At 39.7% G+C, this 17,501-nt stretch overlaps 2 protein-coding genes across 2 annotated transcripts in view; one reads left to right on the top strand and one right to left on the bottom strand.

Moving 5' to 3' along the window:
* The first annotated feature begins 1,170 nt into the window (after positions 1 to 1,170).
* GLT8D1 (glycosyltransferase 8 domain containing 1) lies at positions 1,171 to 6,791 on the top strand. Its single transcript, XM_009891244.1, has 9 exons — positions 1,171 to 1,186; positions 1,297 to 1,395; positions 2,755 to 2,971; positions 3,639 to 3,756; positions 4,263 to 4,347; positions 4,582 to 4,694; positions 5,261 to 5,427; positions 5,613 to 5,725; positions 6,403 to 6,791. Exons 1-9 carry the CDS (start codon positions 1,171 to 1,173, stop codon positions 6,591 to 6,593), a joined length of 1,119 nt encoding a protein of 372 aa, XP_009889546.1. The 3' UTR covers positions 6,594 to 6,791.
* A 2,346-nt stretch (positions 6,792 to 9,137) lies between these two features.
* The window catches only part of GNL3 (guanine nucleotide binding protein-like 3 (nucleolar)), a 9,723-nt gene continuing 1,359 nt past the window's right edge, over positions 9,138 to 17,501 (bottom strand). Inside the window, exons 2-15 of the mRNA XM_009891286.1 lie at positions 17,389 to 17,447; positions 16,801 to 16,938; positions 16,040 to 16,159; positions 15,785 to 15,868; positions 15,396 to 15,531; positions 14,392 to 14,495; positions 13,300 to 13,426; positions 12,677 to 12,764; positions 12,127 to 12,310; positions 11,335 to 11,477; positions 10,454 to 10,590; positions 9,706 to 9,920; positions 9,316 to 9,397; positions 9,138 to 9,226 (exon numbers count right to left, since the gene is read on the bottom strand). Coding sequence (XP_009889588.1) covers positions 9,138 to 9,226; positions 9,316 to 9,397; positions 9,706 to 9,920; positions 10,454 to 10,590; positions 11,335 to 11,477; positions 12,127 to 12,310; positions 12,677 to 12,764; positions 13,300 to 13,426; positions 14,392 to 14,495; positions 15,396 to 15,531; positions 15,785 to 15,868; positions 16,040 to 16,159; positions 16,801 to 16,938; positions 17,389 to 17,447 — 1,706 coding nt within the window. The remainder of the gene's footprint in view (positions 9,227 to 9,315; positions 9,398 to 9,705; positions 9,921 to 10,453; positions 10,591 to 11,334; positions 11,478 to 12,126; positions 12,311 to 12,676; positions 12,765 to 13,299; positions 13,427 to 14,391; positions 14,496 to 15,395; positions 15,532 to 15,784; positions 15,869 to 16,039; positions 16,160 to 16,800; positions 16,939 to 17,388; positions 17,448 to 17,501) is intronic.

Genomic DNA, 17,501 nt, shown 5'->3' with positions numbered 1-17,501 from the left:
GGACCGGCGGCGCGGGAGCGGCTGCCGTTGCGTGAGTGTTAGCGGGGAGCAGGTGTTGGAGTATTTTAGCGTGGGGGTGTGTTTGCGCTGACAGTAATCTCTGGAGGAGTCGGTGTGTAAGAGCTTTTGGCAGAGGCTGCCGTAGCGACACTGAAGCGCAGGAGCGGTGTGCCCGCGCCTGCACCCTCAGCATCGCTGCCGCGGGGACCGCGGGGCATTGCGGCGTACCCCGTGGCGGTGAGAGGAGAGGCGCTGCGTGGCACTCCCGCTAATGAGGGCTGCCTCTCCTCGCCCGCTTCGGTCGTGCTGTAGGCATGAGTTTTAATATAGAACTGTCTCTGTTTTTCTTGAGTCTTTGCACGTCGTTATGGTGTGAGTGCTTTCTGTGTGCTGCTTGAGAGCCACTTCGCGCTCCGGGGTGCGTCGTTCTGGTTCTCATTTCACAATCGCTGGTGCCGTTAAGTAATGAGTGCGGGTGTTTGAATTGCGTACCGAAATTGCAGCATTGCTTTGAGTATGTGTTCTTATCCCCTTCTATAACATGATGATAATATCTTCTGTTACACTTTTGAGATCTCCTTTTTTTACGTGTAATGATACTTCAGCTGATAGTCTGTTATATTTTTTTTTTGTAGAGAATTTCATCGTTTTGAAAGTGTATGATCTTATCAACCCTGTGTCCTGCCAAAATCTTGCAGTTAGTGAAGTACAGAAAGAAATGTATAATCATTTGCCTTATTGCTGGGATGCTTCCAGTTCAGATAGTTAAATAAATTGGTTCAACAGTGAAGCCTCCCGCCCCGACATAATCTTCCAGATTCTCTCCAGATCACTTTTGACTGGCAGAACAGGAGTTTGGATTTGGGTGGTGGGATTTTTTTCTGTCAGTGAAGTAAGTGGCAAAATCTCTATGTCTCCCACTTCATCTCTGAGTTCTTCTTTAGATACGTCATTGCAGGCACATACTCAGTTATTAAAATGTGACATATGGTTTTATGTTTTTAAGAGAAGAAAACATTTGCTGCAATCAGGAGCTATTTAGACGCTCCCAGTGATAGTGTGCTATGCCTTGTGTAGGCAAGCAGTGGAAGTAGGAAGTGACTGACATATTTTTTTTCTCCTGCAGGTTTGCAGGAAGCTTATGCTAATAAATAAAATAACAAGAGAAAAATGACATTAAGGAAAGGTATGTGTATATGTGTGTGTCTAATTTTTTAAAGATCTCTTTTGTACTTTTCTGAGTTTCTCAGTCGTTTTCTGGTTATATTGATAAACGTCTTTCTTTTAAATTTTCAGTGAACATTTCCATCCTTATAGTGGCTGTTGTAATATTTTTGCTAGTTCTTCATCATAACTTCCTAGGCCTCAGTGACTTTTTGAAGCGGGAATTGTCAGGTATGTTGGATTTTAATATTATTTTTTAAGATTGGTGGGAAAGCACATGCTCTGGCCAGACAGAAACCACCATGATGCTAGAATAATGTGTATGAGAGTGATCAATCATTAGCATAACCGGATATAATTTTTATACTCTTTTATGAGTACATCTTTTCCTTTTCTCATACCCAAGAAACTTCAGCTTGGTGGGCTTCTCTGTTTTTGCTGTCCTGTGACTTTTCTCTGACAGGAAGCCAGGTGAGATAGCAGTAAGGGTTCCTTTTGGCTTTAAAAGTCAATAAGATATGATTCAATTTGCTTAGCAAAGCTTTTTCATTTTTGGGAGTCCACTTTTAAGAACTGCTTATGGTCCCACAGAGCCTCTCCATGTCCCTATTAATTGCCAAGTCCCAGTTTGCCGTTCCTGGGACCAGTTGCTCCTGGGTAGCAGTTGTACATGTGCTGCCCAGCAGCAGTTGAATTAGGAGCCTGACAGGCCTTAACCAGGAATCAGCTGAAATCAAAGCTGTTGAGCTGTGTCGTCAGAAAAAGGCATGCAGAAGCAGAAGCCCAGCTTTGTGAACAGCACAATATTGCCCACAAACTGCCAAGTCCCTGTTTGCTATGTTGCTCAAATTACCTAAAATTATCTAATATGTGATAGTCTAGATCATCTGAGAAGTACCAGTGTTGTTATAAAAAGTGTGGGTAGTGGGGAATTTGCCAGCTTTTACAGGTGATGTGGTCTAGTCATAAATTTCAACGCTGATCTTCCCATTTTACTGCACACTATGACTATAAATTCTTGTTGTTTCAGCTTAGGTAGTGTAGTGTGATCAGTGATGCCTGGAATAAACACGGGCTGTACTTAATGTCTTGATTTTTGGTGGGAAAATATTTGCAACAGCAACAGTGACTTTAATTTAGAATTTCTTTTTTCTTCATTGGTTCCTACCTACGAGGAAAAGAAAGTAGAAAAGAGAGAAGGGTGATGTGGAGAAGACTAGAAGGTGGTTAGGATAAATGGGAGAGGGAAGTCAGTGAGATTATAGACATGGCAGAGGGGACCAAAGGTAAGCGTAGCCTACTGTAGTTTAAACCTCACTTTAGTGCCTTGTGCTGCGTGTGAATACGTACAGTTAAATGTATGTAGTTTATTTGCAAGTGTGATATTTTCCTATTCATTAACATCGTGGATTCTCAAGGGTGGGTGCTATATTTTCCGTGTTTGATACTGGCATGCTGTAATCCACGCCAACTGAGACATCCAAGTGTTTGCATAGTAGAAACAATTGAAGACGTTGGGAATTTTAGTGTGGTAATAATGTCTGTTTTGTTTGCATAAAACAAGTATGTGATGCCATTTGTTCTCCACAGATTCAAATCCATTAGGACTTCAGCCTATTGATTTCATACCTGCAGTTCCCCAGAGACTGGCAGATGAAAGGAATGATAAGGAGATTTCTGTGGTCATTGCAGCATCAGATGAGAGGCTTGGGGGTGCAATTGCAGCAATGAACAGTATTTACCATAACACCAGATCCAACGTGGTTTTCCATATTGTTACTTTGAATGATACAGTGGATCACTTGAGGTAATGGTCTTGTCATTAGATTCCCACAATACTGTAAAATTTGAGTATCTCTGAGAAGAGGAAGAGGTGACTTTCCCTGGAATTGCACTCCTCAAACTTGTTTGCAGTTCCATCTGCTGCTGCTTATAGCAGCTTCATGACAAGGCTGCTGTGGGGAGTACTGCAGTCATTCCTTCCAGTAATGTTTCAGGGATGGAAAAGAGCCATCTTTTCCAGTGCGGTTATATCCAACCAGTGGGGTTGTAATCTTTTGGTGGAGGGGTTGTAAAAGGTACTTCCTACATTTCATCTAAGCAGATCAAATGCTGGCGATTCAGTTTCTCCATTTTTGTAGATTGTTCTCTGATCCTTTTACTTTTACCCACATGCATTCACACTGATATTTTTGAAGGACCTGTGATAACAGGACCGTATATTTCTAATAAACTAAGAAGCGGCTTCCTACCTTTGATGTGTCCCAGCTGTGCAGGATGCCGATAGTGGGCATACCTCTGCAGTCATACAGGACACCACCACCATCAGCCGTAGGTTACATTCTACGTGTGTGTCTGTTGGATAGGGAAGCGAGTGGCCAGATCAAGATCTGTGTCACTGTCAATTGTATCTCTTGCTTTTCATTTGATTTTTGTTTCATTTAACAAGATCTGTTCCTTTCTTCTGTTTGCAGGCTGTGGCTGAGTAACACTGCTCTGAAAAATTTGAGATACCGAATTTTGGATTTTGACCCTCGTGTCTTAGAAGGGAAAGTACTAATGGATCCTCAAAAGCCAGATACCTTAAAACCAGTAAGGATGATGTTGTTAGTAACAATATATTTTGATACTGGCTTTTGAACATAACTAGAGATCAAAATCAAATCTGTTAGCATAGAAGCAATCTTTTATAATCAAATTCCTAAATTTTAGTAAGAATAAATTTCCAGATAGTGAGAGGTGGATTTGAGTATCTATATATGCATGCCTAGTGTCATGTTTTGCTGCTAGCTACAGTGAAACACAGCAGCTTGCATGTCAAGTGTGCTAACACCTCAGAGATACTATAGATATATGTGGAGAAATAAATTCTAATACAGACCAGTTATAAATGTAGTTTATCAATGCACAAATTCATAGGAAACCAGGAACTGATGGAACATGTTTATTTTAAATAACTTATGGAATACTGCTGCCTATTTTGCTTCCTCGATAGAAGTTGTCTTGGATATAAGTGCCAGGACTATCAGTCAATTTCACATTTATTTGGACAGTTTTTCATTTAATTCTTCACTTCTCTTGCTTTCTTGTTTTCACAGTTAACCTTTGCAAGATTCTACTTGCCCAATTTGGTACCTCATGCAGAGAAGGCCATCTATGTGGATGATGATATAATAGTGCAAGGTACGGGACCTTTTCTTAACTTTTTGCCACTGGCCTTATGCTGAGGTCAGTATGCCGTCTCTTACAGTAACCAAACACTTCAACTTCAAGGAAAAGTGTAAAAACTTTGTAAATATGAATGAGTTGCATTAAACTGAGTGGTTTTATCTGCTCTAGCAGTGGACTGAACAAAAAGTCACCCAGCGCTTAAACAGGATTGCTTTTAATTTTTCTGTGCTTATTTCCATTTTTCAGATGATATTCTTGAACTTTACAACACTCCATTGAAACCTGGACATGCAGCTGCATTTTCAGATGATTGTGACTCAACCACTAATAAAGTTGCTGTCCGTGGAGCTGGCAATCAGGTTAGTTTTCTTCTGATTCAGTAGTAACAATACTATAGATCCCAGGCTTTGGAAGCAGGCACTTGGTTTTAACGTTCTTGCAGGTTGACTTCCAAAGGCAGTGAACCTAAAAGTGTGACTGTCCCTACCCAAATCAATTTATCGTGATGTTTGTGTTACACATGACACCTGCAGTTTCTGTTTAGGCACAGTAAAAGCACTTTGAATTTTTGCTGTGCTTTCCCATGAGAGAAATTCCCAGTGTGGTACAGCAGGGGGTCTTAGAACATCAGAGGGAGAATTTTTCATTTGTGAGTGTATAAAAAGTACCTTTTCTGGGAGTGGTACCATATTAATAATATAGTATTATTATGACCATGCAGCATTCCTTAAAATATGTAGTTTATATAATCATATTTTTAAAATGTTAAACTTCTTAAGCTTTCTTGCTCTTGTGTTAAAGGAAGGGGTGTTTGCTTTAAAAACTTCAAGTTATGCTTTTCTGTTGGGAGTTGAGCAAAATTTTTCTTTAAATAGTAATTTGACCATATTTTAAGCTAATTTCTACTCTCTTTTTTTTTTTCCAGTATAATTACATTGGGTATCTAGATTACAAAAAAGAAACTATCCGAAAGCTTGCCATGAAAGCCAACACCTGCTCTTTCAATCCAGGAGTTTTTGTTGCCAATTTGACAGAATGGAAATTGCAGAACATCACTAAGCAATTGGAGAAGTGGATGGCACTTAATGTAGCGTAAGTATCTCCAAGCTGGGAGCGACAGCAGAACAGGGATTGGGTTATGGTGATGGCATTTAACTGTTAAATGAAGGGCTGTGTATGTATCTGTGGATTCCTGTCATACAGCTGCAAGTGAAAAATGAACTGATTTAGGGCCACACAAGCATCCTTTCCCAACTTCCTTGTATCTTCTCTTCCAGAGAGGAACTTTACAGTAGGACTCTGGCTGGCAGCATCACAACACCTCCACTGCTAATTGTATTTTACAAGCAACATTCCAGTATTGACCCCATGTGGAATGTCCGGCACCTCGGTATGTATGAAACATTTGTGACACTGATCCCCCAGTGTGTTTTTCCAGGTCTGTGGCTGGACACCTAGTTGATGATGCAGCAAAAAGATCTTTTCTTCCCCTATTTTATACCTTGTTCTTTAAGAAACACTGCTTTGCAATACCACCTTGGGGCTTGTGGGCCTGATCCTTCATGTTCTTTTTTGAACTGCCGGGGGATAGTTCTTTAATTGACTTACGCTCAAATTACTTCTCATTTTCCTTTTCTTTTTCCACATATATATCGTATCTGAAGTGATCCTAGGTGTTTCCTCCAAGATTGTTGAGAGGAATGCCTATTTGTATCTCTTCTCCTACTGGTGAAACCCAAATGCTGGGAGAGTGTTCTTCGGTTTTGTTTCCAATGAACAATACATAGGCTGCTGAATACATCTGGCTATTAAGGGGGTTTTATAGAACTTGAAAGTTAAGGCAATACATTGAAATAGGTACTGAGACAGATCAAAGTGTCATTCACTTGCACCTGATTATGTTTTCCACTTTGTTCTGATTTCTGCCTCACAAATCACCTCCTTTCTCCATAAATGACAAGATTTCCTTTGTTAAAATCCTTTTTTTTTTTTTTGAAGTTAAAATATTGCACGTTGGTGTTTCTGCTGCCTTTACTTCAGGCACTAATGCTTCTTTTCCAATAAAAGGGTCTAGTGCTGGAAAAAGGTACTCTCCTCAGTTTGTGAAAGCTGCCAAGCTCCTTCATTGGAATGGACATTTCAAACCATGGGGAAGAACAGCTTCATACCCTGAAGTCTGGGAGAAGTGGTATATCCCTGACCCTACAGGCAAGTTCAGCCTGATCCGCAGACATGCAGAAGCCTATGAAGCAAAGTAGAGTCGGTTTTAATAACTGATGGCATTTTCTCAGGAAACTTCTGGAGCCAAGCAGAACTTTGGTTAGGCAACTTGTATTACAGAGCAGTCCTTGCCTTCTGGAGCACAAGGTGATGCACTTATTCAGGTGCAGTTCTGAAGTGCACAAGTCCAAAGGAGACTCACTTCACTTGTGTGACAGAAGATGCTACTCCAGCAGCATGATAGTAAGCAAGGAAGGATCTCCACAAACTAGCACTTTTGTTAGTTCATTTCTGTCTTGTGTGTCCTGCTCTTTACTACAAGTCTTTTAGAGGAGGATCATTTTGTCACTTACAGAACAAAACGTTTTCTAAGAACATAGAACTTCAGCTGGTGCTTTCACCGTGCGAATCTTGCGCAGTGATGTACTGTAATTAAGAGCTGCTTGGGTTTTGTTCTGGTGGTTTTGGTTGTTTCTTACCCTGTGAAAGTTTCAACAGTCCTTTCCTGCATGGAATCTCCTCCCAACCATTTCTGTGTAAGTCTTTCGTGCGCAATTCTGCAAAATTGAATCTTGGTTTTTTTGAAGGGTGACTTTTTCAAGTATTACTTCACTATGCAAAGTGGTTTTAACTGCCAGTGGACACTAAAACATTTTTTTTGTAAAGTGATGGAGAAAACCTTGTTGAAAAATAAAAGCAAATTTTAACATGCTGACTCAAGCCTCAGGTAAATGGCAATCCGATTCTAGTCTTGATCTGATAGATGAAGTGTGTTTCCTTTGTACTTAAATACAGTAACAAGTAATTGAAACTAAAGTCAGTTGATCTCATCTTTGCAAATTGTACAAAATGCTTATTTTTGGGATTAGGCTGGCTGTATGAATTACAGATTAATTTTGTTATTGTTAAGTTCCTCATAGTTCTCTCAAGTGAGCATGGCTCTGCTGTAAAAGTTTTTCCCACGATGCCTTTCCCAGTGTGGCCCTTTAAACTCATCAAGCAAGATTCCTGTGCCCTTTTGCAGCTGGCTGTCCATCGCCTTTTACATAGGTAAATTGTTTTCTTTTTTTATAGTTGTAGTGTTGAGTAATGGTTATTATTAGCTGATATATCCCAGGAGCTATTTCACCAACTATTCCATTTAATACAGGTTTGAACTCAAGTTGTCATTTTTATTACTACTGTGTGCGAACAGTCTTCAACATAAGATGTTTAGATAAAAGGCTTTGTGTTAATGCAGTAATGAGCTCAGTGTTGCGTGGTCTGAGATACAGGGCAGCACAGAACTAAAGGGCTTGTTCATGTGTATGAATACAGTTTTAGCACTGCTTTATAATTTAAAAGGATTTCCAACTGCTTGACTTGTGGCAGTTACTGCCTATAGTTCTGTTTCTGTCATGGATGCTGGTCTGTCCTTTGTTATCTATTGTTTCTTTTCCTGGGTTTTGATGAACAAGAACTATTCTTGTCCTTGAAGTGGTTAGGAGTAATGAAGTAAGTTCAATTACCAGACTTTGAAAGACTGTACTAGATCAGCTGAAACCAGCTTAATTCTGTTGACCAGGCTGTGTTTTAGCAGGCTTAAATCAACTCATGTGTCTGCGTGTCTCCACTTGATACTTTTCTAAGCTGCCTAGGAGGACTGTGCCTTAACATACATTTAGGGAAAATACAACTATCTGTTAAAGGAAAGAACACAGAAAGCAGACTTTTAAAGTTAATAGGAAAAAAAATAGGTGCATAGGAGGAAGATGCTTCATGTCAGGTGTTTATTCTAAATGCTTATTTCATTGAGCAGCTGCAGCGCTTCTTCGTAATTCTTTTGCTACCCCAGTTCTGCTATAGGCTGAGCACAGTAACAGGGCAACACTTTGCTTTACAGTTACCAGCTGTTACCATGTATACATTCAGGAAATACGTCTGTTGTTCAAGAGCACGGTAAGAACAGAAGCTTGTTCCCCAGTGAAGACAGATGACTAATATCATAATCTCAGTTACCTTTCCCAGTGCTTAAATACCTTATGTCTAGCTGAAATAAGTAGCATTTTCCACCCAACTGTTACATACGAAAATTGACAAGTTTTGCAAAAGTATACTGAAAACTTACTGACTTAAGTCATGCTCTAGAGGTATAGTCTCTGTAATCCTCTAAGAAAAACAATTAAGTTTTATGGAGGCAGGATGAAAACTTAAATTGAAATTAAATTGCTTGACCATAACTGAAATTAAACATTTACCATTGTTTTTTAAAGAAAAGGGGTTTATCCTTTTGAAACATCATTTTATAAGGCAAAGTGAACAGACTCGGTCTATTAAGAATTTTTTAAAATAGGCTTTTTTTAAGTACAGGAAATGAAGTTTAGGACTTAAAGCTGAATAGTCAGTTTCCTAGACTTGTATGAAATCTGTAATGATCAAGAGAGATGCAGTATTATATACATTATTTGACACAGTAATAATTGTGAATCTTTGCGGTAGCTCTGGTATGCAGCATTCCTCCAGCTTTTGCCACAAAACAAGCCTTCAGGGCTGTTCTGAAAGGCAGTAATAAGTCTTCAAATGGTGTCTTCACACATAATTCATTACACATAGTCTGTATTAAAATCATAGGCATCATCTTCATCTGCTGTCTTATCCAAGCTGAGTGATAGTGAATTGGAATGTTCGCTTTCTGAGAAAAGGAAACGATGTGTTAGTGAAACCAATGCAAGTGCTAGAGTACTAGAGACTATCCTTCAAGCCAGGGTTTTTCATACAGACCTGGTATCTGCTTTTCTGAATTTCCAGGACTTGTTTGTCGTTTTCCAAGCTTTGCTTTCCTGGTGACCTGAACTTTGCTTTCCTACAAGTCAGAGAGATCAGATATATGTGTTTATTCCGACATCAGTAATGAAGTCTGTCATGCAAATGAAACCTAACAGAGACTGACCATAGTGTGGATGTCCCCTTGCCTAGTTGGTCTGGAACACACTGCCTTAGAATGTTAGAATGTCGTTTCCTTAATTTTGCAAAAAGCCCAACCCTTATCTCCAGGAGATTACTTTGATTTTTGATGAAGCTTTTTGATTACTCCTGGTCACTGCGTGTTCTGTTTACAGCAGGATACTGACTGGGTACAGGTAGAAGAAGCCTAATTAAACATTGATTTACCTCTTTGACATCCATTTCTACCTCCATATCGTCTTCATCATGATCATCATCATCACTTTCTGTGAAATCCTCCTCTTCTTCCTCCCCCTCCTTGCTTGTTTCCAAGTTTTCCCACTCTGATGCATCCTCTATCACTTTGTTTTCCTCTATTGTCCCATCTGTCATACCAGCTGACTGGAAAATTATGCTGCTTGCTGGACTGGGGTATTTTAAAGCTGGGAAAAACATAGGAAGTGTTTGTGAAGTCACTGCGTTAGCACCAGATGCAATGCCATTTTAGGTCAGGGCTAGAAAAAGACAGTTCTGCTCCCCCCTCTTCCACAATAACTCCCACATAAGCAGGTAGAACAAAGGACAATTCTCTGAGAATAGCTTTTTCTGAGGCATCTACACAAGACTGCTGGGAGCTGAAAGACTTGGATTTGAGTATAGGTTTTACTGAGTAAAATGTATTTTGTTAATTAGCCAGTGTTTATGTCCTCTTCAATATTCCTTCCCCGTTTCCTATTTAGGAGGGTTAGGTCAGAAAAGCAGAAACTAAGAACTAGCAGGGGTAATTTGTGTTAAGAGAGCACACAGATGCACTGTTCTGTTGCATCAGAATCTATTTCTTTCTTAAAAGGTTCATATTCACTGCATATTGGCAAAGCTATCCTATAAACTCCAGGACAACTTCCATTTAAGATGTCCCATTAAAACTACTATTAGCACTCTTAATGGTAGCAGTGTGTTACAGTAACAGTCCTACCTTGAACAGTGTTGTTGTTTTCTTCTTCTAGGTTCTTTAAATTAAAGCACTCCTGCATTTTAGCTATTTTATCTTCTGTAAGATACGGTGGCGGTCTCGGAGATCCTGGAGGTTGTGAGTAGTACCTTACTTTAGCTCTGAGAAAATAAAATAATCAGCATTAAAAAACAACCAAAGATAACATACTTAAATCACTGTATTTAAAAATAAAACCCAGAGCATAAACCTCTCAAACTCCTCAACCTAACTACTCATTTACTATCATCTGTTTAACAGCAGTTAAATAGCTATTTAGATTTGACTCTGCAGTTGTCAATAACAGTATTAAGTGTATAGCCCACTCCTGAAAGGAAAAAGAAATGGCATGCTTTGTCACCACAAATCATCTGCCTGTAAAATCACGAGCTGTAAAAGCAGCTGAACCACTTGAGCAAGGGAAATAGTCACTCAGCTACTGAGTTACAGTTATTCCCACCCTCAGAATATAGGAACTGCTGTAAATTTCCACAGAAAATTTGCCATATCCTCTCCTGTCCATAAGAGGATGACATGGACTCAGTATTTGAAAGGAAGGCAAATTCCCTTAACAGAGTTATACCAGAAGTCAGCAAACTGGCTAGAGAGTAATGCACAACATGCTTTGAATCTGTCTATGTATCCTTCACTGCTTTAGAAAATTATCCACGGATGGCATTCTCTAAATCTGATAGTCAGTCCAGCTTGTTACTAAAGTAAAACGCGAGAAAGAAAATAAAAGGACGGCGGGGGGGTAAAGCAGCCTTTCCTTTTGAAGTACTTCTCAGGACTCAGAGCTTCTGCTGTGCTGGATTAACAATGTGAAAAAGGTGAGCAGCATAAAGCAAAACTCATAGCATACGTACCCTGTCCAGTCACAAAGTAGTGTTTTAGCTATATTCTCTATGTCAGGAACACCTCCCTTTTTCAGCATACCCCTCTTCTGAGCAAGCAAAGTTAAAAACTCCTCAGTGTTCCTGAAATCTGGGATGCTATAGTGCATCACTACCTAGTGCAAAAGAAAATGGTGCATTCAGAACTTTTCTTAGTTTTAGGAATGAAAAAACAAATCAAATCGGGTTATAATGAGGATGAACAAGTATGTGAAGAGCTGGTTTTCTCTTCCCTGTGGGAGTAAAGATTACAAAGCAAAATGCCTACTTCAACAACAAATTCATCTGCTATTCACCCATACTAGTGGATGTATGGAGACATAACTTTTTTCACAAACCAGTGTGCTCACAGAACTGAATGGGAATTAGACTTAGGTTAATCTACTTGAAACTCGAGTGAAATCAGAGTTGGATCTGAGGTCTTCACTGTAATAATAGGAAGCAGTCAGAATATCTTCATTTTTCACTCTGTGATACTGTGATGAGATCTTAAAAGCCGGGTTTTTTAAAAATCAGAGAAGTTATTGGTAAAACACTCTGGCTGACAGGATCATGGCATGCCGTTTCTTCCTCCCATTTATAAGGGTGAAAGACCACACTTAAGTGTTGGATATACTAGCCAAAGTTTGCCACTCTCTATGGTCAGGAGAAAGCAGTGCAAAAGCTACCAGAATTAGTTAAAGTGAAATGAACTTTTGTTATTGGCCTAAGAAACCTACAGAGAAGTCAAATGCAGTGAGAGGTGTAGAGAAAGATAGAGCTCACCTGCTGTTTACTACAGTGATTTAGAATGGCATCTACTCCTTCAAGCATAGCTGCTGAGCCTGGTTCTTCGGTGTCTATGATACTTCTCAAGGCCAGAGCCAGGGCACTGTTGGAAGGATCTGCAATTATACTTGGACTGTCCAACATCTTTGTCTGTTTATCAATGTGCACAATTTGCATGGACCTATTCAGAAAGAAATGCACTGTGAGTACATAAAGGTAATCAACTAGCAAAGGACTGGTAAAGGTGAGGGATGCAAGACACAAAGCTCAGTGTTGGACTGAATGCACTTCATACAGAGTCAGTTCCAGTGTTTTCTCATCATATGCTTTGCGTAGGACAGAAATCTAAATGTACAAAAAACTATTCTCTCATGACAGCTTGCCTCACAAAGACCAGTATCTTTCATCCTGGCAAACTGAAATGTGCATTTAAAACTGCACACAGGGGCATACTTTGCCCTTAATGGATGGAAATTGTACACAAACAAGGTAATCAGAACACAACAACAAACAGGGAAATAAACAACTTTTATCAGACTTGGCTTACTTGGTAACACCTCTTGTTAGGCCAACATTGCAAGCACGAACTCCTTTAAGACTGTTGATTATGCTGCTCTTTCCCACATTAGGGAACCCTGGAGAAAACCAGATAAATCCTTGTAAGTTAAATAAGAGAACTCAGCCAATGTAACACTGATCAAAACTGCTTCTTCCAGGTGTCTTTGTTAAAGTACATCTTCAGCGTGAGATCAGAGTTGGATCTGAAGTCTTCACTACAGAAGTAAGACAAAGTCTGTATCCTCATTTCTCACACTGACAATAGCAGAGACACGAAACAGAGTACAAAACTTATCGAGTAGGAGGAAGGCAGTGCAACCAAGCCGTGTGGTTTGTAAACTGCTTCTCTTGTTTCTCTAAGCTGCTGAACCAGCTAAGGCCTCACACAATGTGCCTTCCACAGACCACATACACTTCATGTGTGTAAGCACAACACAGATCGCAGCCAACTGAAGCACTACAATAATGAGTCTTAGCTCAAAGTAAGAGCAATGTCTATCTACAAAGCCCAAAAGCAAGTCAAGTGTTAGTTGTTTTACCCCATTTGTAATACAGAATACCAAAGCTTTATGGGAGAAGGTGGCAACTCCTCCTGTCTTTCCAAATGCTTACCTACTACCCCAACCTGAATGGTTTTGTTTTGAGTCCTGCCATAGTCTTGAAGAAGTTTCAAAAGGCATTTGCTTCCAAAACGCTCAGTGGTGCTTGATAAATCAACACGTGCACGTCTTTTTGTGAACTGTTCCTGCTACAGGATTCAAAAGCAAAAAAACCCCATGGTCAGGAGCTATTTAGGAAGATAAACATGTATGCTTAGATTTATTTATCTACTGTAATGTTTCCAACTCCTATCCTCTATTAGATGATATTACTGTGTTCTTCTGAACAGAAGGAGTTAGTTTAATAAGAAATTGGCTAATCAGTGAACAGTAAAAAAAGGTAGCCATCAACTACTATGAGAAAAAGGAATGTGAACTGACTAATAAGGCTTATGATTTCAGTTCAGCTGCGTTGCAGATCTGTTGTGTGACCATAAAATAACCATGTACATTCAGATGATAGAATCCTTAAATCTGCAAATTCACTCAAGAGGCTTCAGTTTTATAAGGATTTCAAAACCTGCTCTCTGCATTGCAGTTTCTACACCATTGTGCAGGAGAGTTTATTTCACTATGCTGTTAACAGGGTTAAGTCGTGTGAAGCATTATGTATTAATACACGTATGACTCAAACGAGGATCTTCAAAGAGCTGAGACTAGAATGCGGGGAACTAACCCCTTTATACTCTTCATGAAATAATGTCAGGTTCTACCTTTAGTAATGGCCACAGTTAGGATGAATGCAGTAGTATAGTCTGCACCACTTTACCTACAAAACAATTCAGACGTAACTGGTGCATCCATCCTATGAAGAAGATGTAAAATTCCTCACCTTCCTCCCCTCACTGTCCTTTTTACAGTAAAGGACAGACTTGCTTTTACTCTAGTCCAGCATCCTGGGCACAAATAACAATACATATTTCAACAGCAAGAATTCCCCCACAGTACCACAAAGCTTAGTCAAAATGCAAAGTCATATCCTTCAGTCACAACAGTACAATCAAACAAGGAGAAAAGGAATTTTAGAGAACAAGAGTTCCTGTCTCAACATGTATGATTGCAAACACACATGACTTAGCCATAAGACAGCCTGCAGTGCACTTACCATAGTCCTGTCCTTCATCAGCGTTGCCGATTTAAAAGCAACTGTTGGAAACTCTTTCTTCAAATAATTCAACCATTTCTGCAAGTTTTCCTTTGGCACTAAATCTGGAAAAAAAGAGCACAGTCCTTTCACTCCCGTTAATCTTAAATATCACTGTGTGGAGGAAATCTAATGTGGAATCGGGAACCAGGCTGTATTTTGTCTATTTAGTATGTTTCTTTATAACAAAGAATGTTTGGCTGTAAACTCTGGTAGAGTACTGGGTATGTACCCCACAGGCACCAAGAGTTGCAAGTTTTAGTCTTTATTTTCTGCCTCAAGCAGAACATACCATAATTACATTTTTGGTTCCTGTATCAGATTTTTAATGGTGTGGTGTTGCTAGCAGACTTTGTATGGTAGAGAGAGATGTTCTGTGAAGGATTATCCCATCATCCCTGCAAAGACTACTCTAATACAAAGTTCCCTTTACTCTTGTTGTCACTTTTGGTGTTTCCTTTTCATTTTTTGGTGCTGCTAACCCAGTAATTTCCAGTCTTTTTAGATGGTTTCACCTACTTTGTGTGTGCATCCTTGAATACAGCAATGGAAGAGAGAAAATACTTCCCAAAGCCAACTTTCAAATACAACTATTGCATTGATTTGTTGATTTTTAACTCACCATTGCCTCAGTGGGGACCAGCACTCTAACCTCTGTGTACTCACATTCACAAAAATGTTAAAAATTGTAAGATGTTTAACTTCTGTCAAATTTGGCTGAAACTGGCCAATGCCCTCAGAAGTAACTGCAAAAGAAAGGGGCTAATGTGCATTTACCTGTCTGTGGTGTTCTCTTAGAAAACTAGACTAAAAGGTGGAGGAAATATGACCCCTTCATAGGGCAGTGAGCTCAGAGTTGGATCTTATGTCTTCAATGGAATCTCAGATTCCTTTAAAATCTTCTTCATAGCTCACAGAACCACACAGTAACCAAGTAACACTTCAAGAAAACCTGTGCTTCTTACCAATTTTGTTCAGAACCAACAGTAGCTTTTTGTCTCCTCCAGAGCAAGTTACAGCTTGCTCCAGTTGAGGACACCGGCAGCCCATTGGATCTCTTGCATCCAAAACCTCTAGAACCACGTCTGAGGCATCAATCACCTGGGTTAGAAAAAAGAGAGAAGACTCTCAAATAAGACATGACAGACCATTTTATAGATAACAACTCTGGAACAGTTGTGGCTTACACAGTTTCTGGCATAAAATCCCTTACTTCAGTGTTGAAGTTTATCACAAGCGACAATACTCTCCCAATACTCTCTAGCAGCTGCACAGTAATACAAAAAAGGAAAATAACAAGTGGTCTCATTGCTGGCTCTCATCAAATTATATAAAAATAGTTGAAGTGTCTCACCTTCTTAAGCTCCCTGCAAAATGATTTCTTTGAATTTTTATCCAGCAGTTTGTTAGTCTTTGCTTTAGATTTGCCAGAGGATTCCTGGATGCGAATAAAAATGAAAGGGAATGACTTAACTGAGAATTAGTGTATTACACTTGCGTGCATATACAGCATGAAAATGTAACATGTAACATACTGCTTAAGAAGATGTAGTTTCAGAATGACTTTTATTGCTTCTATAAACTTCAAAGAAACAAAATCATGCCAGACACCTACTTTTCCCTCTGTTTTTTCCTTGATTTTGGCTGCATTCTTTTTAGCTTCAAGCTTCCTCTTCTTTTCATGTTCTTTCTGTCTGTTAAGCTTCTGTTTTTGTTTTAGTTCTTCAAGCTGATTGCAAACAAAAAACCAAGCCAGATAAAACACATTTGAAGGTGGTAAGGAAGGCTGTTCTTTTTTCTTATTTACTTATTTATGACCAAAGCTTAGTTAGAAGTCATGGCTGTCCAAATGACATTAGGAACTTTACATCCTGCCCTAAAAAGAATACCATTGCCTTCAATTGCCTCAAAACCAGAGGCAATACATCCATTAGCTAGACCCCAAAAGAGCAGCTGTGCAGCAACCCCAATACAACTGATAAAGGTGTTGCTCTTACGTTACATTCCTCCACACTGTGGACCGCAGATCTTTATTTTCTGTATAATCACATAACAGCAAGATGCTTTTAGCATTCTGATGAGACGTCTATGTATCTTAGCATCACAGGCAACTCTGATTACATTAGAAATGATACTTCCAGCATGTTTATACACACAGTGATGAAATGAAGGTTAAAAATAAAAGAGTGTGTTGTTACACAGTGTATAATGCTGGAAATAAATATACTATTTTTCCAAAGTACATGTCTACTAGGACCATTTATAATCTGCCATGATTGTGCCTCTGGGCATGCACACGTGCACACAAGGCTGCCTTGAAAGTAGCAATGATCTCAGTTCTTGTCCTCTTTACCAAAAATGGTATTTTACCTTCTGCTTTCTTTGCTCTGCTTCCCGTAGAAGCTCTGCCTTAAATGGTGCGGCACTGGGAACACCGGGATCTTTCTTAGGCTTTTTGTGTCCACGTTTTTTGGCCTCCTTCCTGACTTTTCGGTGGTGTTCTCTGATCTGAAGACAGGAACAAGAATATTTTCTCAGTCTAAGGCCAAAAAAAAGGAATGCATCCCTCCTAATTACAGATACAGAGTAAAAAATGGTACATTTCTGACTTTAGATTGAAGTGTTTCAATTACGTAATGTCTCATTGCAAAGCTACACTTTAACATACCAGCCCAAAATAATGCAAAATGCAATGACATAAAAAAAACCTACGCTCCTTTCTACATCATCTTTCAGCCTATGGTGACTGGAAAGCAAATTCCTCGCTACAGTCCAGACTCCTTAACATTCGATATAACACGCTTATTGTGTACGTGTATATGCACAACATGTTTCTGTAATAATATATAACAAATGGTTTTAGTGTTAAACTAGCTAGCACGGAGCTTTAATTAGAAACAGCCACCCCCGCTTGGAGGGGCAGAGGCAGCCCGGGGCCGGCAGCCCGCCGGGACTCACCTTCTTCTGGATCTTGTAGCGCTTGTGGCAGGTCAGCCTCTTGCTGGCCTTCTTCAGCTCTGCAAGGCACCGCGCCCGTCACCGCCGGCTCCTCGCCGCCCCCCCGGGACACC

Source organism: Charadrius vociferus, unplaced genomic scaffold (assembly GCF_000708025.1).
Source record: "Charadrius vociferus isolate BGI_N301 unplaced genomic scaffold, ASM70802v2 scaffold758, whole genome shotgun sequence".
NCBI lineage: Eukaryota > Metazoa > Chordata > Aves > Charadriiformes > Charadriidae > Charadrius > Charadrius vociferus.
Note: the sequence above shows the minus strand (reverse complement) of the source record. Positions and strands in the feature narration are given on the sequence as shown.

Coding starts and splice junctions, on each gene's coding strand:
- GLT8D1 (XM_009891244.1), top strand. Junction 3,757..4,262: donor AGCCAGATACCTTAAAACCA/GTAAGGATGATG, acceptor TTGTTTTCACAG/TTAACCTTTGCAAGATTCTA. Junction 5,428..5,612: donor TGGATGGCACTTAATGTAGC/GTAAGTATCTCC, acceptor CTTCTCTTCCAG/AGAGGAACTTTACAGTAGGA.